This window comes from Silene latifolia, chromosome 7 (genome assembly GCF_048544455.1).
Source record: "Silene latifolia isolate original U9 population chromosome 7, ASM4854445v1, whole genome shotgun sequence".
Taxonomy (NCBI): domain Eukaryota; kingdom Viridiplantae; phylum Streptophyta; class Magnoliopsida; order Caryophyllales; family Caryophyllaceae; genus Silene; species Silene latifolia.
Genome location: NC_133532.1, coordinates 52,745,483 through 52,771,736, shown reverse-complemented (window position 1 = coordinate 52,771,736; position 26,254 = coordinate 52,745,483). Strand labels below are relative to the sequence as shown.

Here is a 26,254-nt window from a genome sequence, read left to right as displayed (position 1 = left end):
CAACCCGAAGCTTGTTCACGCGACGCCTGCAGTCCTCGTAAGTCGACTTAGTCGACTTCTTCCGACCCACCGTCCAACCCCTCACAGCAGGGTAAGCTGAGGGAACACCGTCTGTAGTCCCCGGGCGCAAAGGAGTGAATTAAGCATACAACCAAGCCTGTAATCAAACACAGCAAACACAAATTAGCCAATTTCTCAAAAATTGCCAAAGTCAAAATCAAAATCAAAATCAAAAAACTACCACCAAAAAAACACTCGTACCTCAAAGATGAGGTCGGGACCAACCAGAGCAAGAGCACTACCCGCTCCCACTGTCTCCGGACGCACCGCCGCGTGCAAGTATCGGGTGAAACTCGCCAAAGCCGGCGTAACCCATTCAAACCGACCCAAAGCGTCAAGGTCGGCAAGAAGAGGAAGCACCTTGGTCGACAAGCGCTCGCCCTTGTCGCCAAAGTACGTGGCACCCAAGAAGTACCACAACCACAGCCGCGCCTCCTCCGCGTCGGCCACAGCCTCTGCCTCCGGGCTCGCCAACGGCGCCGGAGCAACACCTGCCACCCTCTCAGTGAAGTGGTCCTTCACGTATGAACTCGCAATCAGGTACGAGGTGACGTCGGAAGGCTCCGGCAAAGCAGTGCCGATCAAAGCAGTGACCGCAGGAGAGGACACTCTCTCCGGAGTCGCGGTAAACTCAATGGGCAGCTCACCACAGGGAAGGCCGGACACCATGGCAAAGTCCTCTAAAGTCACGCCGACCTCCCCAAACTCTATGTGGAACGACGACGTCGTGTCCCAGTACCGATCCAACATGGCGCGGATCAAACACAAGTTCGCCCTAATTGAGGACCTGTGAATGTCCCGCCAAGCAGCCACCAACGGCCCAAACGCCGACCTCTCTATCAACGCCCTCGATCCGGCTCGGAGAACGTCGTAAAGACCCAAGCAGGTAGAGTAGCCCGAGAAAGTCCTCATGGTGCCGATCTCATGAAATCAGAAACAGACAACGTCAGAATGCCTATTTAGGCTCGACACTTCAAAAATGAATGACAAATTTCAACCGGGGAATGCGACTCACCATGCCCTCGTGAGCACGGTAGGAAAGGTGTCGGTCCAGTCGAACCAACAACTGGCTACCGTCAAAACCCTCGGCCCACTCTGGCGCCGCCCGTAAAAGCAACCCCCGCGGGGCCGTAACTCCCCTGGCTCTGAAGCTCGCGACGTCAGCATCATCCTCGACCGTCTCCGCTCTCCGCCTCTTATGGCCGCGAGACTCAACGTGATGGATAGGGCCCAACTCAACAACCCTGTTGACGTCCCGCAACGTCCGCCTAGTCGCACGAGGACGGCGCTCCCTCGAAGAAACCCTCCTCCCGGAGGTACTCGCCTCAGCCCTAGTCTGAGCTCTACCGGCACTAACAGCCCCAACAACGGGCTCCGCTCGCTCCTCGACGGCCCCTAGGGCCCCAGCAGTCTGCTCAGGAGGTCTCTCCTCCTCGGTAACGTCCTCCACAACCACGGCGGGCGTGCTAAGCGGAGTACTAATCGGGCCCGGCCCGAACAACTCCGCAAAAGTCGCAGCAAGGGACCCAGCCTGTCCCGAACACTTTCCTGCAAACAAAAAACGTCAGCCGAAATTTCGGCATTACGACGGCAAGAAATGGATAAATCCAAAAACAAAAAACAAAGGGCAATCCCGCCCAAAGTCCAACCAAACAAAAAACCCTTCACAACAAGCAAACAAAAACGACTCGCCCCTCTTTTCAAGCACAAGACAAGTCAAAACCACAAAAACGGCATTTCAAGACCCACACAAGGTCTGCCAACAACCCAAAATACATTCCCGACACAATGGGATTTTTTTACGGTTCAAAAGGGCAATTCATACGCTAATTTGAACCCAAACCGGTCAAAAATTCAAAAACGACTGCCAAAAGGCAAACGTGATTTTATCACGCCTCAAGGTGACCTAAGATACCAATAAGGTCCATTCCAAGGCAGACTGACTCAATTCAAGCCCAAACAGACGCTTATTTTGTCAGACGTAAGACCGTCGCAAAAGGCAAAAATCCAATTTTGCCCACAAACATCTAACGAAGGTCCTTAGATGGCAAACACGGGTTTTCCCAACTACAATGCAACCTAGTGGGACCCACTACCCAACCCAATAAACTTGGCATTGTGAAATGAGACGGTTTCTCGTCTCATTCACGTTTTTCGAGCACAGGGAGCGGGAACGGGGACCAAAATGCAAACTAAAAGCACCCCTATACTCCTAAACAGGTTTCTAACCTAATGCAAACATCAATTTCACTCGAAATTGTCTCAATCAAAAACGCCCAATTCGATTTTTAGGGCAAAATTTCACCCTAATTCAATCAAGCTAAAATCGACAAATTTGAAAGGATTCAAGAGGAAATACTTACCTTGAGATGACATTTGTTGACAATGGCACAAGCAAAAGCAAGCTAGAAGGTCCTTTAATGGCGATTTTGGCGAGATTTTGAGGTTGAAGATGAATAATCATCCGCAGCTCAACCTCGCGTCTTTTTAACAGAAAATAGGGAAGTCGGCTTATATCGCCAGATGGCTCGCGCCTAAACCAGGCCTCCCCCTTTCTTTTTCAGCGAAATTTGGGCTTTGGCCCAATTTCCCATAACAAACTCCAAAGTTTTCGTTGACGATATTGAATGTCGTCACTTCCTCAAAAACAAACAAAACCAAATAGTGAAAATTCAAATTCGCTATTTTCAAAAATCTCAAGCAAACGGTGATCAAAACCGCCAACTTCAAGAATAATAGCGAAAATTCAAAATCGCTATTTTCCTCCAACTTCGAAATAACATCGAAAATTCAAAAACCGCAATTTCTCCAAATTTCAAACAACGGCGGCAAATAAACCGTCACTTCAATCAATAGTGAAGATTCCAAATTCGCTATTTCTTCCAAACGTCAACGGCGGCAAATAAACCGTCACTTCAATCAATAGTGAAGATTCCAAATTCGCTATTTCTTCCAAATGTCAACGGCGGCACATAAACCGTCACTTCAATCAATAGTGAAGATTCCAAATTCGCTATTTCTTCCAAATGTCAACGGCGGCACATAATCCGTCACTTCAAACGTAATAGCGGACTTAAAATTTGCTATTTCCTTTCAAAATTAAGACAAGCGGCGATCAATACCGCCACTGCAAATTCAAACCGAACGGTGAAAATTCCGAATTCACTATTCCTTCAAATACCAGCAGGGGGCTTCCTCGCGGAACCCGCTCATTCCAAAAACAGTGATAGTGAGAATCCATACTCACAATTTCCCCAGCGACATCATGAGTTCGCTATTCTCAAAACAAGCCCAATCGACGCGGCTACTCCCATGGTCCATTAACCGACCGCACCACGGCTGGCGAGCCTTTGCCCGCACCCTTTCAAGGATAGATCCCGAAGATGCCTCGGGTACATTTCCTTGACTCGGCTGGCGAGCCTTACAACGCATCGCGGCTGGCGAGCCCTCCTCACATACGCACCACGGCTGGCGAGCCTTTGCCCGCACCCTTTCAAGGACACATCCCGAAGATGCCTCGGGTACATTTCCTTGTCTCGGCTGGCGAGCCTTACAATGCATCGCGGCTGGCGAGCCCTCCTCACATACGCACCACGGCTGGCGAGCCTTTGCCCGCACCCTTTCAAGGACACATCCCGAAGATGCCTCGGGTACATTTCCTTGTCTCGGCTGGCGAGCCTTACAACGCATCGCCGCTGGCGAGCCCTCCTCACATACGCACCTCGGCTGGCGAGCCTTTGCCCGCACCCTTTCAAGGACAGATCCCGAAGATGCCTCGGGTACATTTCCTTGTCTCGGCTGGCGAGCCTTACAACGCATCGCGGCTGGCGAGCCCTCCTCACGTACACACCACAGCTGGCAAGCATTTATCCGCAACAATGCAAGGACGTATCCGAAGATGCCTCAGGTATGACTCCTTCTTATGGCTGACGAGCCTTTGTACGTAGTCTAACGGACTTTAAACGACCCGAACAGGAAGTCGACAGACTCTAAACTGTTCCCGACGACAGGTCCTTGACTCGTACCCTCGAGTCGCCTTGGCGTCGCCCTTCCCGACGGCAGGTCCTTGGCCCGAATCCTTTCGAGCCACCTCGACGTCGCTCGGGTCTTCAGGTTGTAATCTTCGATTGACCTGGGGGCTCTACTTTGACTTTCGCCCTGACCAAGCCTCAGTCAAAGTGGGGGCTCTTAGATACCCAGTATCTGCTGAGACTCCAACAAACACCCGATAATTATCGAACTACAACATATTTTGGGATCGCAGCGTTTAATCGACAGTTTGTGTACAACTTTACGTCGGAAAACTTAAAACGATTTCGAAAACAAAACATTTCAAAACATTTCAAAAATACCTGGAGTGTTTAATGCACGACGACGGGGTCGCAATGACACTAACTAGAGTCAAAACCGACACCGGACCAAAAACCGACTCGAAAATTCAAATCCCGACTCCAACAACGAGTCAAACCGAGTCAAACACAAAAACCAAAAATATCTTCAAGCCTTCTATGCTAAGTTTTCCCGGATTCATGTTGGTAAAGTACCAAACATGTGACTACAAAACCTAGGATAGAACAAATCATAATTGCGTTTGTTGTGATAGTGACAACACAACTCGAAGTGCCGCGACTCGGCTCGCGCCTCTTTGAGCAGCCCAGGTGGCCACGTCGCTCAAAACTCACACAACCTCTCATTCTCCTATAAATACCCCTCAAATGCCACCCATTTGAGAGTTACGCGAGTGTCCGTCCCCTCTTTTCTCCCTTAAAATTCTCGACTCGACTTCTTAAGTCACAACCCGACGCGTATTTACGACCTACCGATCGTAAACACGAGCCTTACACATTGTTTGGTACCGTCATCGTGCATTGAATCACTTGTCCGACCACTTTGACCACTACACCATCACTAAACTTTTAAAACACTCTCTTTTACTTACCAAAACGGTTTTAAACCGAGTTTTTTCCGATCAAACGAGTTATTACACTTATGTCGGTCACTCGCCATAACCAAACATGTAAGTATGAGGGTGTAAAAATCCTCTTTTATTATGTTTTCATTTGTTTCATGACTTTAACATGCTAAAACATGCGTAACATGAACCGAAACATGGAATAAACGAGCCAAAACTGATTTTTGGTCTGAGGCAGAAGCCCCTTAGGTCGCCAACTGGCTCGCGCCTAAATGGAGTACTCAGACCAGAGATCAACCGTGTTTGTTCTCGTCATTTTCCTTAATCCATTTTTCATATTTGTAATCGGTTTTTACCATTTCAAGTATTTTCGAAACCTTTTTGTTTCATTTCACATGTTTTAACCATAAAGCATTTTTCACCCTTGGTTCCTCATACCATGACGGTTAAATCCGTGTTTCGGTGATAATATTTGGTTAATGACATTTAAAAGGTATTTTAAAGCCTTTTATTTCATTTCTTTACATTTTCAAACAAACATATTAGTCACCAACACAAAGTCATCCTTGGTTATACATACCATGCCGGATTTTAACCCGGGTACGATGATGAGTATCGACTAATAACATTCAAAATGGACTTAAAACAATTAGTCCATAATCATTTTCAAAACTATTCATGTCAAGTTTGTCAAATCGAACCCGACACCGAATATTATCAAATAATGATGATTATTCGAGTCTAGTTCTTCAAATCAACAAGTGCGGTCTAAACGACCCTTTCAAATCAAACCGGGTTCAAAAACCCATTTTTAACGCGTTTTATAACGTTTTCTAAATAGTCAGAACACGGCATACAACCGTTGGCTAACCCGCGCCTCAAGCAGGCCTTTTCTTTCTCATTTTCAAAACCAGAGGGAGGCCCCTTACACCGCCGGCTGGCTCGCGCCTCTTATAGCCGTCTGGTACAGGGCCTGTTCCCTTCCAGCATCAGTCTAGGACGATCCCGACTCCGGTTGACCCGGATATAGGACGGATCAAATGACTATTCAATTATTCAAACCATCTTTGCAAAATGCCTTACTAAGACAAATGGATCATGTTATGCACCCTAAACCTAATACGGTAAATGGATGTTTAATTTCCGTCTTGCATGCAAATCAATCATTAATCCAACTCGACATCTTATACTTGATACTTGGATTAAATCAACCGACTTAGAAAGTTCTCACATGTTAGGTTTAAATCATTGGATGCGCATTCATGCATTTAAACCATTTTATCAACCTTTACATTCAATCAACCAAGATCGATCAGTAGAGGCCGCTAAACGCGGGCGGGATTGGGTGTCTGATTAAAGGGCTTCCCAATACGTACCTTCACCTCTTACTCAGAAACTTTGGATAGTGGACGACCTTATCCAGGGCGTACGAGAGTCATTCTAGAGATAGGATGCTAAAGAGGGACGATTTCCTTATCTTTAGTACCTATGTCAAAACGCTGCTTTGTGCTTCGATTTGACCGAGGTATAAAGTGGAATTTGAACGGGTTCCAGGCATCCCACAAATGCTTGGTGGCGACTCCGAACATCTCTAATCGTTTCGAGACCCTTACCGAGACGAAACCGACCGATCTAAAACGATCCGGTCGAAGGCATTTTTACGCCGCCCAGCGTGGCTTTCAAAAGACCGATGCACGTCCACAGATCGACTGGGCTTGCAGGTGGCCCGCGACTATGGACCGGTAGGTGGCCCGAAATCCACAGACCGAGACGTGGCCCATGACCACACAAATATGAAAAATGGATTAAGGGAAATGACGAGAACAAACACGGTTGATCTCTGGTCTGAGTACCCCATTTAGGCGCGAGCCTGTTGGCGACCCAAGGGGCTTCTGCCTCAGACCAAAAATCGGTTTTGGCTCGTTTATTCCATGTTTTGGTTCATGTTATGCATGTTTTAGCATGTTAGAGTCATAAAACAAATGAAAACATAATAAAAGAGGATTTTTACACCCTCATACTTACATGTTTGGTTATGGCGAGTGACCGACGTAAGTGTAACAACTCGTTTGATCGGAAAAAACTCGGTTTAAAACCGTTTTGGTAAGTAAAAGAGTGTTTTAAGCTTAGTGATGGTGTAGTGGTCGAAGTGATCGGTCAAGTGATTTAATGCACGATGACGGTACCAAACAATGTGTAAGGTTCGTGTTTACAATCGGTAGGTCGTAAATACGCGTCGGGTTGTGACTTAAGAAGTCGAGTCGAGAATTTTAAGGGAGAAAAGAGGGGGCGGACACTCGCGTAAGTCTCAAATGGGTGGCATTTGAGAGGTATTTATAAGAGAATGAGTGGTTGTGTGAGTTTTGAGCGACGTGGCCACTTGGGCTGCTCAAAGAGGCGCGAGCCACGTCGCGGGTCTTCGAGCTGTGTTGTCGCTTTCACAACAAACGCAATCATGATTTGTTCTATCCTAGGATTTGTAGTCATATGTTTGGTACTTGACCATTCATAAATCCGGGAAATCTTAGCATAGAAGGCTTTGAGATATTTTGTTTTTGTGGTTGACTCGGTTTGACTCGTTGTTGGAGTCGAGATTTGAATTTTTGAGTCGGTTTTTGGTGCGGTGTCGGTTTTGACTCTAGTTAGTGTCATTGCGACCCCGTCGTCGTGCATTAAACACTCCAGGTATTTTTGAAATGTTTTGAAATGTTTTATTTTCGAAATCATTTTAAGTTTTCCGACGTAAAGTTGTACACAGACTGTCGATCAAACGCCGCGATTCCAAAACATGTTGTAGTCCGATAATCATCGGGTGTTTGTTGGAGTCTCAGCAGATACTGGGTATCTACATTCGTATATTAACCTGTTTTCTTAGAATTTGTCCTTTGTACAAACAATGATCTTTCGGTATTGAATTGTGAGAGATACTTTTGTGTTCTATTCTCTTATTTGGTTTGTACTCTCATATTATTTTGAAAACGACAAGAATATCACATTCAAAAGAGGTTTTATGCTTAAACAAGTTTAAGACAAAATCATGATACGTTGTGGGAGAATGAATGAGAAGTGGACTAATTAAATACCCTCTTTGCAGCAAGGGAATTAATTGAGGTACCATATTGATAGTATTAGGTATATCAGAGCTTAGAGGTCTCACGTTATGTAAAGAAAGTTATTCAATTAACTTGAGTTTTGTTAGTAGTATGATTGGTTTTTATGAGTTCTATTGTCGTATTACGGTTGTAATCTTATGAGTTATCATATTACACTTTATTATCCTTCATACTCGTGCGTTGCACGGATGCTAAAATAATTTGTTATAAATAATGTCGGCTTCATGATTAAAAATTAATTTAATGTGAGGAAAAAATAATACAATAGTTAAATAAATATCCTAAATAAACATTGTGGTAAATAAGAATTAGAAGCGCACAATTGGTAGAGGATATCAAAATAAAAATCTTAAAGTACAAAAAAAGTTAGTATGCTTAGTAATTGCGTAAATTCATAACATACCATATAGTTTCATTATTGAAATTAAAGGAAGCTTGCATTAAAAAGACCAGTAATCAGCTAAGCATTTAGTAACTCATTTGATGCATGCTGATTGAACAAAATTATGCATAGTACGGAGTATAATAAATACAAAATAAAGATTCCAAAAAATAGAACGTGTGACATGAGGTTGAACTCTATCTATACAATTAAGATTACAAATTTTTTTCATCTCATTAATTCTTAGTACACCCAAATTTTACCGCAAATACATTACATGAGTAGTTGACGTCTAAGTGATTTATAAATCACTCGAAATGTTCCTCTTTCACGTATATAATAGAAATAGAATCCGTACTATATGAATATATGCATTTGGATTAAGCATATGTTAAAACTTTTGTGACGGAAGTTTCTCTCCTCTATATTTTGTGACGGAAGTTTTCAGTTTATGGGTTAGATTAGGATTTTATGTGTAGTATTGAAAATATTTTTATCAAATGAAGCGGGTGAGACTCAATTATATATATATCTCTAAGCTTACACAAATATTATAATCCTGAAAAATAATGGACTCCTATATTTTTAAGATGAAGAAATAGTAATGCTAAATTATATTGAAAAAAAAAATTAATAATCTAAAGTTTTCCATATGTATCGAACTTTTCACGTAGATATGCAGGGTAAATAGTAATACTACACTATATTGGAAAAAAAAAACAAATTTAAAATCTAAAATTTTCCATATGTGTCAAGATTAAAAATCTAAAATTTTCCATATGTGTCGAACTTTTGACGTAGATCGGTAGATATACTTTGTTCCTTTGTAAGATTCAGATACATCCTGCAAAATCAACCGAATTAAATAATTAATAGCATTCAGGATACAACATTAAATCTCCCTTAAATTAAATATGTCGATCATCCCAAAAAGAAAAGCAAAGGAAAACCAATCAAATTGTCGAACTATACAACGACGACGGAGGGACTCCAAAGTAATTTTCATCTAATTCCTTCCCCTTCATCCGATTCAACTAACCCATTTGATGTTTGATATGAGCATAAATCTAATGCTCTGGCTATATTGTTTATCGGAAAACTTGTGTTGGTCAGCGATCGAAACATTTCTAAGGGTTTACTGACGTTAACACAAATGAAAACTTGTGTTGATATTCAATGAAACACAAACACTTTTTTCTTAATCTTATCTATATATTATCTTTAATTTATTATGGAAAATAGATCTTTTATCAGTTGTGACTAATTATAATATAATTATTATATCTTCTGCATTATCTGTTTGGCCAAATTTATATCTTTTCGTACATATTAATATTTAAACTATATAGGTGTTTTACAAAAGTTGGAGACTCTAGAATTGTCTGAAAAAAGCCTCTTATATATATATATATATATATATATATATATATATATATATATATATATATATATATATATATATATATATATATATATATATTGATTAATATATGCGGCCGACTTTCACAAGCATGAAGCCATGGAAGTAATTTCAATTCCATTAATGCCCTTATATATCTTTTACAAATTGAAATTCAAATTTCAGAAAGAAGGAATAAAATTGCTATTTATTTACCAAAACGCCATCGGTGGCACCGAATTTGAGTACCACCCGGTGGCGCTATCTCATTTTCCTATTACTAATAAATAGGTTATGTTTTTTCATTATGGGACTGTCTTACACAGTAACTACGGGATCTTTTATTATCTCTTTTATTATTTGGCATAGAAAAGTAGAAATTAAAAATTGATTTGATAGTAAAAAAACAAAAAAAAAAAATTCTAAGTGTCAGACCAACAGAGTCCAAGTTATAAGACTATGTGCAAGTAAACAAGCATGAGTCTTAGTTTTACGATATATGAGAAAATCATGCGAATCCCATGTGTTATTGTTTGACATAGTTATTTAGTTTAAAATTTAACTAGTTTTGTGACCCGTGAAATTCACGAGTTCGGTTTAAGGATTGTTCATGCATTTTCCCTTTAGTTTTTTTTATGATTGTTCCATTTTTCATTTGTGGTCTATCTCTATAATTATTTTAGCCGTTCATATTTTAGGTATGTTTTACTGAGCTAGAAAATAAGTCATTTCTATTAATCGATAACAAAAATAAAGTTGACGTATGAGACTTTCTACGATATCTCATACTAATATACTCATATTTTATAAAAGTAAAAGATTGAGCTTTTAAAGAGGATGATGAATTTGAATTTATGGCAAATTAATGAAAGAATTAAAAGTTAGGAAAGATGGAAAGACACGCAAAGCATTTGTGTAGGGTTCTAACTATTGCAATATTATGATAGGGAAATTGAAAGGATAGGGTGTGGTTTATTCAATAGGAGATAACCTATTGTGAAAGTGTAAGAGTTAAGCTCTAACTTTTCATTAATTTGTTGGCATAAATTTTTTTTACTACTTTTTGTAGTAGCTTGATATTCAGTTATTTACGATTTTACGTCATTCTTTTGTATTGTTTTTTTTTTATTATTATTGTAACCTATTATTTTGCTATTCTCATTCTCATTATTTTTGTAATCAAATGATACCATTTTTGTTCAACGTCAAATTTGATATTTTTGTTAGTCAACTTTATTAAAATGACGATACTCCGTATTAATTAAAAAAATAATAAGTAGTATTAAACATAATTTATATACCTCTTTTTTTTAGTTTGGAAATAATGATGATATTTAAGACTTAAAATATTCTTCACTCATTTTCTCTTAACTATTGTAACGTTTAATCAAATAAAAATAATTTAAATAAGGTGGTTAAATGGATAAAACATCCATTCTCACATTGAAAATTAAAAGTAAAAAACGATATTCTACTCATTAGTATTATGTTGTTTTGGGATAAAATGTAAGTAATTATACTAAGAGAATTAATATAAACAAATTATCGCAAATCGATATATATAATGTACTTTTGTCATCTTATCATCAAAGCAACAATAAGACAACAAAATCAAATGTATCCTATGTCATCTCATTAGTATTCAAATCATAAAAAAAAATAGATTTACCCATATCTAACCAACTTAATTACATATATAGAGAATACTATATTTACACCAACTTGCACTAGTCATATTCTTAATTTGCTGTTAATATCAATCTTAATAAATTTATTACACACTAACAATGATGAATATATTAAAAACATCATCAAAACAATCTATCACTATTGAAAAGAGATTAAAAAAAAAGTAAATTTACAATTTAGTCAAGTTATATTACTACGAAAACGCGGGTTACTGACGGGCAAAATCCGTCAGTAACAGCCTTTTTCCGTCAGTAATTCACTGATGATTTCCTTCACCAAAGTTTGACCACCATTCGCTGATGATTATATTCAATTGTCGACGATCTCAAGTATCTTTATATACATTCGACAATGCTAAAACAAACAATATAATACAAATGCTTGTCGAATTCTTCACTTTTCTCTACTTCTCTCTTATCTCTTCATTTCTTGTCCATTTGATTCATACACACCACGAAGTAAAGATATGAAAATTGTTGAAAAATAAATCAAATAAAATAATTTGCTGAAAATAAACAAACTTTTTCATTAATTTATTTTCTTTTATAGGTGAAATGTTTTCATAAAGGTAGATAAACAGATTAGCACTAAATTATGATTATTAAGTGGAATAATACATGATAAATGAAAGTGTTTAAATAAGATGAGTAATTAGTCTATTGGTTACTATCTTGCCTTTTCATTTTCTAATTTTCCTTTTTTTTAAAATAAAAAATAAATAATTGATCTAAGATGTAAATGTTGCGCGCCACGTGTCATTCTATTAACTACTCAATCTAGGCTTTTTATGTTATTATATAGATTTCGAAAATTTGGGAAAACGGTACAAAGTACCTTATTTGAGTAATTGAAACACAACTGTTACGTATCATTTAAAATGATATTGAAAGGTCCATAAAAATTAGAGGAAAGACAAATTTGAAACCCGTGCGACGCACGGGCACAAAATCTAGTAGAGTTATAGAGGAAGTAGAAAACTATACTTTCGGATCAAAACGGATATCTAAATGTAATTCTAATACCATATCCAATCAAAATCAAATATTTCGGATTAGATATCCGATCCAAACATTCGAATTAAGATCGATTTGAATAATTGAATTTTTTTTTTGAGCCCTACCTAAAGTAACCCTGGTTCTCAATATGGATCAATTTGTTCAGCCCGTGAATTTTATGAGGTAGCAGTAATAACTCCCGAATGTTCGCAAGACTCGCCAAGTCACCATGTCGATTGTGAATAGGGTGATGGTCTCTTATCCTACTTCTCGTGTGTTCCCCCACTGCCTAGTTGCCTGTCCATCTCCATTGAGATTTGACAAAGTATCCGTATAACCATGGCAACCCGGCATCTCTTCTCATTGCCCATCCATGCTCGAATAGCTACTCCAACTACTTGCTCTAAAATTCCCAAACTAACCCACTTCCGAAACTGGGTTTCTCAAGTCGGGTCCAAATCCATGGGCCTTGCTCTCTCCACTTCACTCGCTCTCGCACTCTCCTCCTCTACTGGTAATTCTTTTTCTTCTTTTATACTTTAATTCATCTTTTCTGTTCAGCTGTTATTTGATGTTTGATTACTTGATGATGTGTATTCATGTCTTTTTGTCATGTAATTTTTCCTAGAATTCAGTTCTGAAAATTGATGTTTATGTTGTGTATGACTCTGCTAGAGACAGTTTGTTTGGCTGTTAGGGCAATGTTATCCTTCACATACTACTTTACATTAGTAACCGCATCACCTCCAATGTCTCAAAGGCGCATCACCCCCAATGTCTCAAAGGCGCCCGCTTGAATTGACAGGGCTATATGGTCTAGTGCAGCATCACCTTTTTATTCAACACTAACACGCTGTTTTAGATGACCTGTAATCAAATTGCTTCACCTTATTGCCATAATGCTATTCCCTCCATTCATTTCGATGCACTACATCTTTCAAATGATTGGGAATTTTGCTATTGGACAAAAATATCATAAATAAAATATTGCGATGAAATTTGCATCACAAAAAAACGTGATCAAATAGTGATGGATTGGAATGACTACCATATGTTAGGAATTTGAGAGTACCAAATTTTAGCTAGGTTGGAATTGATAAGGAATTGAGTCAAATTACAAATACAAATTCCAAGGGTTGTCAAACGCTTAACACATCTCATTCCAGAATTCAATTCTAATTCTAGGTTCCCAAACTTACCATTAAGAATAAACACAATATACTCCTCTCATTCCCTTGTCCCTTTTCCTCAAAATTTGTCAAATATAATATCCCATATAAATAGTAAATTAGTAAGAAAAAAAAATAAAATAATCCAATGTTGCTGATATGCCCTTAGTGAATTGAAAGTGACCAATATTTTCTGAAAGGATGAAATGTGATCTATGTTTTTGACCATTGGACCATTTGAGGGGGGGTAACGATTGCAAATCACAGTTGCGTGTCGCGTTCAGTATGTTTTTTTTAATCACAGTTTATTTCGTCTTTTTTATATAGGTCATATAAGCCGTATCGGCTTAGTATGAGCTTTATTAGCCGAGTCTCACTCAAATTTTGGTTGTGACAGTCAAATCTTAGCCGTATGGCCAAATTATCGGCTATTTTTGGCAATCCTTTGTAAATCACGGAAAGTTGAAAATCGTTACGTAACAGTTGATATGTCGCATGACGCATAATGGCGGATATTTGATACCAGAGAAATAATGTGACAACCGTGAGTGTGAACCCTTTGCTGGGAGCCTTTACAACATTGGGGTAATGTGGCTGCTGTTAATACGATATTTTTTTTTAAATTTGGAAGAGATATCATAATGTAAATCGTTGATTAGGCTTCTATATTACTCAAACTTGTTTAGAAGTATTGGACATGGGTGCGTTCAAGTGTTAGACTCAGCGATTTTTATGAAAAAATGCACATTGTGGCTTAAAATATAATTGTCCAAGTGCCATACCTTTCTCCGGACGTCTAGTGGGACACGGGTACACGAGGCATTCAGAAGAGTCGAAGTAACATAGTTTAAGGGTCCTCAACCACTAGATCAAGGAAGCTTTCTTATGCTGGTCATCTGGTGTTGATCAAATCAGTCTTCATAATCTGCATTCCTACTGGGCTAGAATTTTTATCTTACCAAACGCTGTCATTAATAAGACTGATGCACTATGTAGGAGGTTTCTGTGCCATGGGCAGGAGGCAAAGGAGAGCCCTGCTCTAGTGGCTTGGGATAAGATATGTAGGTCAAAAAAGCATGGTGGTTTGGGACTTAAACATCTTTATCTTTGGAATGTTGCTTCCATAGGTAAGTATGTTTGGTGGATTGAGAGTAAGGCTGACCGCTTGTGGGTTAAGTGGGTTCATGCCATATACATACCTTATGGCAGGATTATGAATCAGGTCTTTCCTCTAGGTGGGCACGGAGGAAGATCTGTCAAGCAAAAAATACTCTGAAACCTTTTCTGTTTTCTGTCAATGGGTTAGATCAGTATAGTGTCAAAATTGGTTACTCTTGGCTGGCACCTGCAGCTACAAAAGTTACCTGGTATCCATGGGTGAAAAACAATCTGTTGATTCCTAAGCACAGATTTTTTGGATGGTTAATTGGTCAACAGAGGTTACTGACTCAAGACAGGTTGGTGAAAATGGGAATTGTGCCAACTAACCTGTGTTTTCTGTGTGGATTAATGGAAGAAGACCATATGCACCTGTTTTTTCAGGTGTATATACAGTGCTAAATGTCTGCACTCCCTGGCTGGGCGGATGGGGGTGCAGGTACCTGATCACGATGTCATTACCTGGTGGATTTGACTCAGGCAGCAGTCTTTGCTGAAGAAACAAGTTATTGCGATTGTCATTGGTAGTCTAATGTACCAGATATGGACATGTAGAAACAAGAGCAGGTGTGAAGGTGTACTAGCTAGGCCTGAAATTGTGTGTAACTTTATTCAAAACCATGTAAGGGAGAGGCTGAGATGTTGTAAGGTTGTGAGTAGATGTAGCATGACAAAGAGAAGGATGGATGGACTATAAAAAGTCATCTTCTAGTCTTTGTTTTGCTCAAATTGTAATCGGATTGTTTTGAACTTCAATGTAATCTTACATTTTCCCAAAAAAAAAAAAAAAAAGAACACTAGATCAAAACTTTGATTGAGATAGTTCGTGCATATAGTATCATAGTAAGAGAGACCAAGAGATCTAGAGTTCGAATTCTGTCCCTTAGTCCCAAAATAAAAACATTTCTAGTACAAGGTAACGAGAGAACTTGATCATCTACACTTCAAGTTGAAAGGGAATTTTGGGGGGTTGGTCATGTTATCTAGGTTGTATCCAGTTGCGGAACCAGGATTTGAAGTTCGGGTGGGGGTGGGGGAGGGTTGAAAATCTCAACTGGGGTAAAGTAGTAGTATCATAATATAAATATAAAATAGGAAAAAAGAGGAAATTTTTAACTAAATATATCAAAATTTTTGATGTCCAACAGGGGTGAGTGCTCCTGCTAGCCAGCGCTAGCCCCCCCTCCTCTCAGAAAGTGTTTGCTTCTTACCACATTTAGGAACTTATGTTTTCATGGTGTAGATTGCAAGTATGTTGGAGTTCCCCTCAAGCATAGGATAGTGTAATACGTGCTGCACGTCCACGAAGGGATACAATGGTACAACATGTTAGTTACGAGATATTAGCTGCTGTAGAGAAGGCGTTGACAAAGTGACTAGGAGTACAATCTCATTCCGTCTGCATTAAATAGAAGTTCAAAAGATGGAGAAATGATCCAGAGTACTTCTACTCTTATGTGATTTTATAAAAACATCATCACTGATTACAGTAATACTAGATGAAGCGTGGTGCTGCTTTGTCTAAAAGGGTTCGGAGTATTATATTAGCTTGGTTTTTCAGCCGACTCTTAATTGTCAGAAAACGATGAAATATATACTCACAGTAGATATTTCTGTCCAGAGTATCTGTAATTTGCATTAGGAGCCTTTTGAACATATAAAACAAAGTACGACACATTTGACTCAACTTCTTCAGAACCTATGTTTGGTAACAACCTTCTTTTTTAAAAGGGAACATACTGTTGTTAGTTAGGTCTTTATTTCTGGCAAGAGATATGCATCAAAATGTGCTGCCATGTTAATTTTTTTTTTTTTTTGCTGGAATTCCCTCGGTTAGATTTGGTGAGAAAGAATTCAAGTATTTGAAACCGACTTAGTGGCCAGTGGGTTAAATTGTAGCTTAGTCGAGCGCTTGTTGCTGGATTTATAAAATCTATCAATTGTTTTTTTGGGGCGCAGGGGTCTGATTTCCGTGGATTCCAACTTCCTTTTGTACTCTTTGCTTAGGCATCATCTATGTCTTTGATAGGGACTATTAAGACTTCCAGCAGATCTTGAACCTACCAATATTTGTTTGACCTGAAAGCCGGAAGCTAGCAGTGACTTTATTGTTGGGGCTTTGTCATTGCCAAGTAATTTATTGTTGGCTTAGTTTCCGTATATTTCTGAGGATTCAGCTTCTCACTGACTTTAGGGTCTCTTTTATGAAAGTTTCCTAGGAATTTTTTTAATTTCATCCTGTCAATGCATACCATGTGTATGTTTATACTTTGTTCTAGGCAACATTTTTTAGTCTAGATATCATATATTGGCCAACTATAACATCAATTTTTCTGATATTCTACGAAATATCAATGTTTCGCTGTTCATGCTGATGTTTCACCAATATGGCCAGTAGTTGGCTGATATAATACAGCCTATAAAAGGCCAACGCGTCACCAATACTAGAATTGAAGCGCCAACAAAACAAAGCTAGGTAAACTAAACCAAATCGTTGTCCATGCTGCCACATTATATAACCAACTAAAATGTGCAACAGATACTGCAATTTAATACCAAGGTTGTAGTTTAGACTTTAGATGCACAATCATCCATGTAAGAAATTCCCTTTGGCATCGGCAGGTTTGAACATACTACAGAATGAACAAGTTTTGTCTCCAGAGTAGGATTACAAAACTACAACGTAGTTATATAAAAGTGCAATGTATAATAGCAAGGCCTCTCTAGATGAACCTTTGGTTCTTTGGTCATTAAGGGCTGTGAGAATTTAGTAAGATACAAGTGTGTAAGGAATTCTTCCATAGATAATCAGTCTGTCTGTCTGTCATAATATGTATGCTACTTGCGATCCCTTTTCTGCTTAAGCTTTATGAATGATGACTGTTCAATGAGCATGCTGTGTGTGAAACGTTAAGATCACAAATTGTTATGAGATTTGCATAGATGACGTCTAGGCTCTAGGGAGTAGGGACCCATATGTATGAGGTAAAATTTTTGTTATGATTGCGTTTTGGAGCTTAAGAAGGCCCTCCATATTTTTCTTAGAATTCAACTCTCCTATACATGTTATTGAAATTAAATACTCCGTATTAATTATTTTCTAAATAAAACTATGAAAGTACTGAAGTAATGGGCATGTTATTTGGGGTTGTGCTTAGATAATAATTGAACACCGTATTGGGTGGCCAAGTTAATGCGGCTTGCCAACATAGTTTTCTCAATGAATTAAAAGTTATGGATACTTCTTTCTGCTGAAATTCAAGAAAATATTTAACCACGCAGGAGTTGGATATGCTGAAGCCAAGACAGGCGTCAACAAGCCAGAATTGCTTCCTAAAGAATTTACTACAGTCATCGATGTTGCTGGCTTTCTCTCTCCTGGACAGGTAGGTTCTCTGTCTCCTACTTCATCGAGCTATAACATGTAGCTATGTAGGGACGGGGACCACTGTAACAGCCTATGATATTAGTGTCCAACATGAAGAGGTTTTCACTTTTCATATAGGATAGACTTGCCAGACATCATGCATTCGCAATGCCATCCAATTGACATTACTTGGTCCTGGTGTTATATTGTTTTAAAAAGTGATCGGACCACATGCTAGGTCGTCTCATGATAATTGTGGCTGCGCCGCCTCAAACTATGGCGGTAACCTTCGAATATCTTCACAAAGTGGTGATATACCTGCATGATTTTTTTTTTCTTTTTGAAAAAATACCTTGTATGAATGATGAGGCTCCTTCCTGGAATTTCTAATGTACATCATTCCTTGGCTGAGTTTGCTCAAAGATTTTTGGATAGCTACTTGGATTCTTTATTCAAACCTTTTTATCCAACTTGCTCTTTTCACTAGTGTTGTAGTAAACGGCTGCCTTGTTTGGAGCTTGCTAATCCCGAGAAACAGGTCAGGGGCATTAATTTGTACATGTAGCAAGTCATATCTAGGTGTTGAAACCAGAAAAAAAGCATTACTCTGCCTATCCCATTTATATTGCTCCAATTTGACTTTGTTGGCAAAAAAATGTTGGCTTGGACTGGTATTTCTAACGACATACAATTATGACAACTTTTTAAGAATAGTAACATGAAAAAAGAATAAATCAGACTTGAGAAATTTTGCCTTGTAGCTATACATATATTTGGACCAATAATGGTCGAAATTTACATTGGTTGACCACCTAAGTAAAACGGGGACAATAAATTTGGGATGGATGAAGTAATGTTGTAAGCATGTTATGACTGTGTCAGGAAAAGAGACTTGCAGAGGCAATTGCTGATTTAGAGAGAGATACCGGATTCAAGTTGAGAATATTAGCGCAGAATTATCCTGATACACCAGGTATCAACAACAGTCGACCCTTTGCCCCCCTCCCTCTCTTTCTCTTCTATTTATGTTTTAGTAGAGGGTTATCTTCCCAAATGTTACGAATGTTGTTTTATAAGTATAGGGCTTAGTTTCAAAAAGTGCGCATCTGGCAAGACTCAGTGAGACACTAGCCACGCGCTGCCTTAGTCTCTTTTCTTATCTCTAGATTTTATTAAAGGATTCACACAGGCAAATATAGTGCTTCGGACCAATGTCATGAGTACCATCCTTCAATGTCGTACCTACTAAGCTAGCAGCCTTAGGTGCACCTTATGCCCAAAGTGGAAAACACAAACTCCATTTTATTCCCTTCTAGTACTATTATTTTCCCTTCTCTCAACCATATTATCCTTATCATACATGGTCACCCTATTTAAAGTTTGAAACGGGTATTGTTGCCCAGTATTTCCATTATAAAATACAAATTTGGTTTTAAAAATGGTCGGCCTCGTGTAGTCGTGTGCATGAGGCGCACACATCAAGCCTTACACCTCACCACCAGGGGACATTGCTGTTTTGGTGCTCCTTGTGCGTTTTAAACCTAAGGTATAAGGTCTTTTCCTTGCAGGGTTGGCAATTAAAGATTTTTGGCAGGTGGACGACAGAACCATCGTTTTTGTTGCTGATCCAACGTTCGGTAAGATAATTGACAATGGGAAACCACCCCCATTGCTTAGATTTTATTGATATTCATCTGATTTTATTGTACAGGGAACATTTTGAATTTCAATGTGGGTGCTCAAGTTGATCTTGAAGTACCACGTAGTTTCTGGAGTCATTTGGCTGGAAAATATGGAAACATTTTTTACTGGAAAGAGAAGGTTAGTACCCCTTACGGATTGAATCATTTGACTTCATAGAAGATTGAACTTTGTGCTAATGGCATAAATGCATTATGACTGACTTATATTACTCGGATTCTTCTTCTTGCCCTGCGTCTCATTTTCAGAAGATGCAAGGTGCATTAAGGCAAGGAGCGCTTGTGGCATGAGACGCTAGGCGCGTGCCTATGCACACAAGGGGCACTAATTTTACAGTGTGTATTTTTCCAAATCCAGTTTTATTCAACAATACCCCTATTTGGGATAGAGGTGTAAATGGTATAGAACTAAAAATTAGGGATAAATGGACAAATGTAGGAACTTGAACAAATAATATGGGAAATGCTTGGATAAAGCGTCATGGGGATTTTTGGTTAGAGACCCACTCATCCTTGCGCCTAAGTGTACTTTTATAGACTAAGCACTGCAAACCTTGTGTCAAACACTCGACAGTCAATTATTCTATCTCAAAATGAGGTTCATCAGCCACACCATAATGTGAGGGGAAATGGTGGGACCGATGAACGTTATTGGAGAGAGCCTTATTGTGAGAGAGAGGGAGTACATGACCCATGGGCACTTCCTTGAAATGAAGTGTGCAAGTTAATTTACTTTCTTTTCTATACTTTAAATCTGTGGGAGTGACATAGCTTACTTGATGAGTTTTGTGTTTGTTTGACAGGGAGAAGATGCTTCTGTAGAAGCAGCAGTGAATGCTATATCTTATTGCTTAAAAGAGCCGATTGGTCCAAACAATTGCTCAGAGGTAAAAGAAAGTTATTGATCTTGGACATTCCCTTGTACGAGACATTATGTATATTACACGGAGAGTATATTAAGCATTTACACCTATTCAAATCAAATATAGCTGACAATCTTGTTCATATGTTCAAATAATTTACCATCGTATGGTACACCATTATCTGACACTGACGATAAGATTTTTTTCCCAACATTGTTCATATGTTCAAATAATCTAACGTTTCCAATATCTTCCACGTGTTGCATCAAAACTTGCCAGCAAAATTTAGCATATTAATGCCGGAGCAAAATTTGGCAGCATTGGTCAGTGACCAGTAAAATTGAAGTATCCAGTGACCCGCAACCGCTGAAATTAGAAACAATATCCACATACATGCCACCAAATTGGGGCTAAACCTTGCCAAAATCTAATTCCTGAATTGAAGCTAGTTCTGAAATTGGATTCGAAAACCATAACCTAAGTTGTCTCCTTATCATGCATTTTTGGTGGACTTGGTGGTGAATTTTCATGCCCAAATCAGACACTCTCTTGTCACACTGAGAAACCGGAGATGTTTGCGTCATTTAGGTGAGACATCTACAAAAGTCGGGCTATTGTTGTTAAAACCCTAAATCGAAATTAATTTTCGGAAGATATATATAGTAAATGTTAGAATTCTTTTTATCATATTTGCCTTAGTTTTTTTTTTTTTTTTTTTTTTTTTTTGATGACGAGGGGGTTGAGTCCCCCCGGGCCCATGCATTCCCGCACCATCACATGGACCATGTAAGCCACCCCTTCAGGGGCTGCAGTGGCCAAGTAATCATCGCCCCAGCTGGTAGTCGTCGAACCTGGGACCTCTCAACTCCTGCATTTCTGCAAGCTTCAAGGTTTAACCCAGCTACCACTGGACTAACACCACTTGGTTAGTTTTAGTTGTGTTTATTACTACAGTTGGGGTATAGCGGAAGTTGTTTCATGTGACTGATTTCACGCCGAATTATTTTCGATAAAAGAGTCTTAACCTTCAAAAGAATCACTTAGTACTGGAATAGTTCCTGTTGCAGCAAGTCCTCTAACGCCGCAGTACTTATCTAGGAGTAATAGTTAATTGTTGTTGTGATTGTCGTCGTCTTTTTTGTGACCTAGTTTTTCAGTCCCATTTCTTAATCAGAAGGCAGAGCTTTACTCTTGAGTTGATATAAAACTGGCCTGCTTATTCTTGAAGCTGGTTTGGCAGTTCTAACTGCTGTGGTTATGTGATCCTTCATCCTTAGCATAAGTCAGAAGGCAGAGCTTTACTCTCGAGTTTGACGTCTATTTTTGGATGGATGGTCAATAACAAAAATCAGTTTATGACTTGGATCTTCTGAAATTACCTTAGCATAAGTCTGTAACCTGTTTGCTCGACCCGTTTACCCACCCTATAGAATTTTATGCAATTTAGTGAATCATATTCCATTTGAATTAAAAGAAACATGAAATCTAAACCAGCATGAACTAAAACATTGAACAAGTAGCTGTATTTTTGATCCCAACTAGCAATGCAACTTTAAAAAAGAATGTTTCTTGCTTAGGATAACTGATCTAAAAAGAATGTGGTATCTTACACAAATAAATTGCTAATGCTAAATCAGGAAAATCCCATAAACAATTCTGAGTTTGTATTAATTGTATATACTACTAGTGTTTCCGAGTATCTTTCGTAGTTCTTCAGGTCTGCAGGGCACAACCAATGCACCTTCCTGCTGAAACCCATACTCTTCCTCAGCCTCCTTTAGCAACTTCACTATTCCAGGGCTTCTAAGATACCTCAAGTCAACCACAAATCGCTTCTGGTCTTCCTCCCCATTTCCTGCTAAAACCGCAAAATGCCCTTTGGGGACCAATCCCTCTCCCATAAGCCTTGTGTCGATTTCATCATCATCGCTCAATACTGGTCTGATGGGTTGTAACAGTTGCATGCACCTTCTGAGCTTCACTATACATCTCTTGAACTTCAACAAACTCTTTCTTCCTGCCATAATAATGTTTCTGCTTTTCTTTTCTTTTCTGAATTTACGATATATTTTTACTCAGTATATTTTATAAATTGTGAATTGTGAATAATTGTTAATATTTGAATGGGGGGTTTTGGAAAATAGTATGGAGGGATTTATATATAGTGTTGGAGAATGGAGGAAGTTAATGTGAGAATGAAGGTTCCAAGAGGGTCCTGTATGTGGGATAATTGCATAGGATTTTATATAATGTAATTATTTTCATTAATTTAGTGGAATGTTATTATTCCTGACATACTAATATATTACTCCTACTAATTACTTGCTAGGTAGTCTGATCTATTAAATAACGCGGTATCTATCCTGTAGGCTGTAGGTTCTACTTATTACACCACTCTGCACTCATGCATTGCTCTTTCGTTCTCCCTTATATCGAGTACTCATGAATTTTTACTTTCGTCGACTTTTACTGATTTCTGGTCGACATCAAATATTTTAGAACTAATAGTGAGTATGCCACATTTCATCTGAGATTCACTTTTTTGAACTGTATGTACTCCCTCCAATTCACAATAAACCTCCCTATTTCCTTTTTCGTTTATTCACAATAACCTCCCTATTTCCTTTTTTGGGAAGTGTTTGTGTGGTCCAAATTTAATTGTATGGTGGGTAGTGTATTTGTGTGGTCCAAATTTAATTATATGGTGTGGTAGTATGTTTCCTTAATTTTTGTGCCAAAATGAAATGAGAGGTTTATTGTGACTTGGAGGGAGTACATGTTTTATATATTTTGAGTAAACAGATTATGCTCAACAAAATTATTCGCAACTGGCTCATGAGTGAAGCGAATGAGCAAGTCTGTTCGCTGTTTTAATTATATTCCGAAAAAATACTAATTTCGTTATATTTAAGTTTAGATAAATTTGTGCGAATTCCGATAATTTGTTTGTTTGTAAAAAGGATATTAATATCAACATGTATTATTACCAATTATTTAACTAACGGTAGTATGTATTTTGTCTATGTTTTTTCTTTAAATATTTTATGCCTAATGATCTTCATTGATTACAATTTTAACTTTCACTCTTGTTATCATGTTACATGCTCGTGTTTATCACTCGACCTCTAACATAAATATGATGTTAGACGCTTATAAATCAAAAACATGAAAATACTTCATTGGATAGATACACGCACTTATATCGCATGCACCTGTACGTAACTGAATTTGAGTAAGATGCGTACTATTCAAAAGCACGTACTCGACCCTGGCCTTCAAGTGAGTTGGACAAAGGTGAATAGCGGCTTTCCTGGTAGTATCATTGGCGACCCCATATCGGTGCATTGGTCTGCAAGCAAGTTGAAACTTGACACTCTAGAGCTGGAATTTGTACGTAGTGCATTAAATGATCTTTCATATTTTGTGTCTCAGGACATCTCCGTACCCTTATGTACCGTCTATTATTCAATTCTATTCTGGAAATGCAACCCCCAACCCCCTCCATGCCGGTACCACTACTTTTTCATATCACCTCCATGCCTCTATCCTAGGTTCGTTGTGTACGGAGTAAAAAAAAGATAATGACATCGGTGCCTACATATACTGAATTGAATATACTATTATATGTGAGTTCCGCGTTAAATTTGTTAAGAGTTTTAAAATCATTAAAATACTTTTCCCTAAAGAAAGCCTAATATTTCTTCCGCAAAATAGTGATAAAATTATTTACGGGACCTAACGACATATTTAAATTGTACTATCTACGTACTATGCATGATCCCTAATAATTGGTTCACCACATTTATTTCTACGGAGCCAACGATTGTTGAAAGCCATCAAATATAGTTTAAGAACCGCACATTATCATATCATCATCATCTTCGTCATGTGAAGAGGAGGTCTGTTCCGATTAAAGCAACAATAATTTAGTTAAGGATTCTGCTTAACTTGAGATGGAAGTTGGGATCGTGATGAATAATGATACTACTTCGTACTACAACTTTTATTGTTATTCCGTTTGATTACCCACTAAACAAGTTTAATTTTTGCAAACTCATATTTTTGTCTATTTGGCAGTAAATTGTAGTATTACTGTTGCCCTTGCTGGGTTGGTAATATGAGCCGGACAGAACGGGCCAAGACGGTCAAATTTGAAGCCCGGTTTGGGAAATAGGATGAGATACGACTCAATGCAGTTGGTTGTTATGTGAACGCATATTAAGATTGAGTCGGACTGACGTGGGAGATTAGCTAGAGGTAGAAGGAGGAGGTTGAGCTTGGTGATTAATGGCTGGAATGTTGACTTAAGCTGCTGGGTCAATATAATATTATTAGTAATAAAGACAAGACAAAGGAAGAAGCAGATGGCATTATGGCAACGCGTACGGAAATAGGACAATGGTCTCTCAATCATTCTTTCTACGCTTCTTATTCTTCTCCTAATCATTCCTTCCACCACTTTTTTCCCTTAATTTTTAATTATGGTCTTTTTTTCCTTCACATTCCTTACTTTTTCTTTAGAATCTCGAATAACCAATTGTACTCTTTAATTTGTAGATCTGTCCATCCTCTGTAGTCTCTACTCTCTACCTGTATAGGTGAGCATCAGTTCAAAATCGGCCGAACTGGAATTGCTTTGTTTTTTCGCATCACAAATTCACTTTTTAGTCGGGTATTAATCCGTCTTAAATTTAAGACAAATCGAATATATACCAAATTAGATGATAAGTTGCCTAAAAAGTGTCAAAAGTTTTTTCCTTTATTACCCTCATGTGGTACTATTTTACCCGCTTTAAGATTTAAGACGGATACTCGATCTTCATCAAAACTTACTATTATTTCATTAGCTAGCTAAAAAAACAGCACAAATTCTCATTGAATACGGGCACTATCCGTCACAAGCTGAAAACGAATAGTATCCCTCTCACAATATGCAAGTGGCGACTTATTGAAAAAAAAGGGAGTTGCTATGTCACACATTCACATCCCTACAATTACTCGTTATGCGTGAAATTTTTATAATTCTACTTTTTCACCCGTCATCTCACTAACATTTCTTTAAAACATAATTTATCATAATATTCTAATTCGAAAATCCTCAGTGATGTGTTCTGCAAGCTTATTAGGTTTGATGAGTTTAAACTCAAACTTGCTAGTGTTTCGTTGTCTCCATATATGGTACATGCATGCATTAAGAGTAGCAAGGATCAAGCTTTGTTTGATTTTTGAGCCTTTCATGATCATCCTCCAATTCAGAACATCATGAAAGGGAAGATCCATCTTCAACCATTTCCCAATGATCTTGATGACGCATTTACTGTACTCGCAAGTAAAGAATATATCCATGCTAGCATAGAAATGATCCATCTCTATGTCATTCCCACAGGTGCAACAGATATCATCTTCACTTATTCCCAATCTGTGCAGTTTTTCATTCGCATTCAAAC

At 38.5% G+C, this 26,254-nt stretch overlaps 2 protein-coding genes across 2 annotated transcripts; one reads left to right on the top strand and one right to left on the bottom strand.

The window, feature by feature from the left end:
- Positions 1-12,715: 12,715 nt before the first annotated feature.
- On the top strand, positions 12,716-21,054 carry LOC141592154 (thylakoid lumenal 15.0 kDa protein 2, chloroplastic). The gene is made up of 6 exons (XM_074412736.1): positions 12,716-13,064; positions 18,160-18,263; positions 19,127-19,217; positions 19,813-19,881; positions 19,956-20,065; positions 20,748-21,054. Exons 1-6 carry the CDS (start codon positions 12,890-12,892, stop codon positions 20,847-20,849), a joined length of 651 nt encoding a protein of 216 aa, XP_074268837.1. The 5' UTR covers positions 12,716-12,889; the 3' UTR covers positions 20,850-21,054.
- A 1,420-nt stretch (positions 21,055-22,474) lies between these two features.
- LOC141590081 (auxin-responsive protein SAUR32-like) lies at positions 22,475-22,831 on the bottom strand. Its single transcript, XM_074410693.1, has one exon. It carries the CDS (start codon positions 22,829-22,831, stop codon positions 22,475-22,477), a length of 357 nt encoding a protein of 118 aa, XP_074266794.1.
- Positions 22,832-26,254: the final 3,423 nt, after the last annotated feature.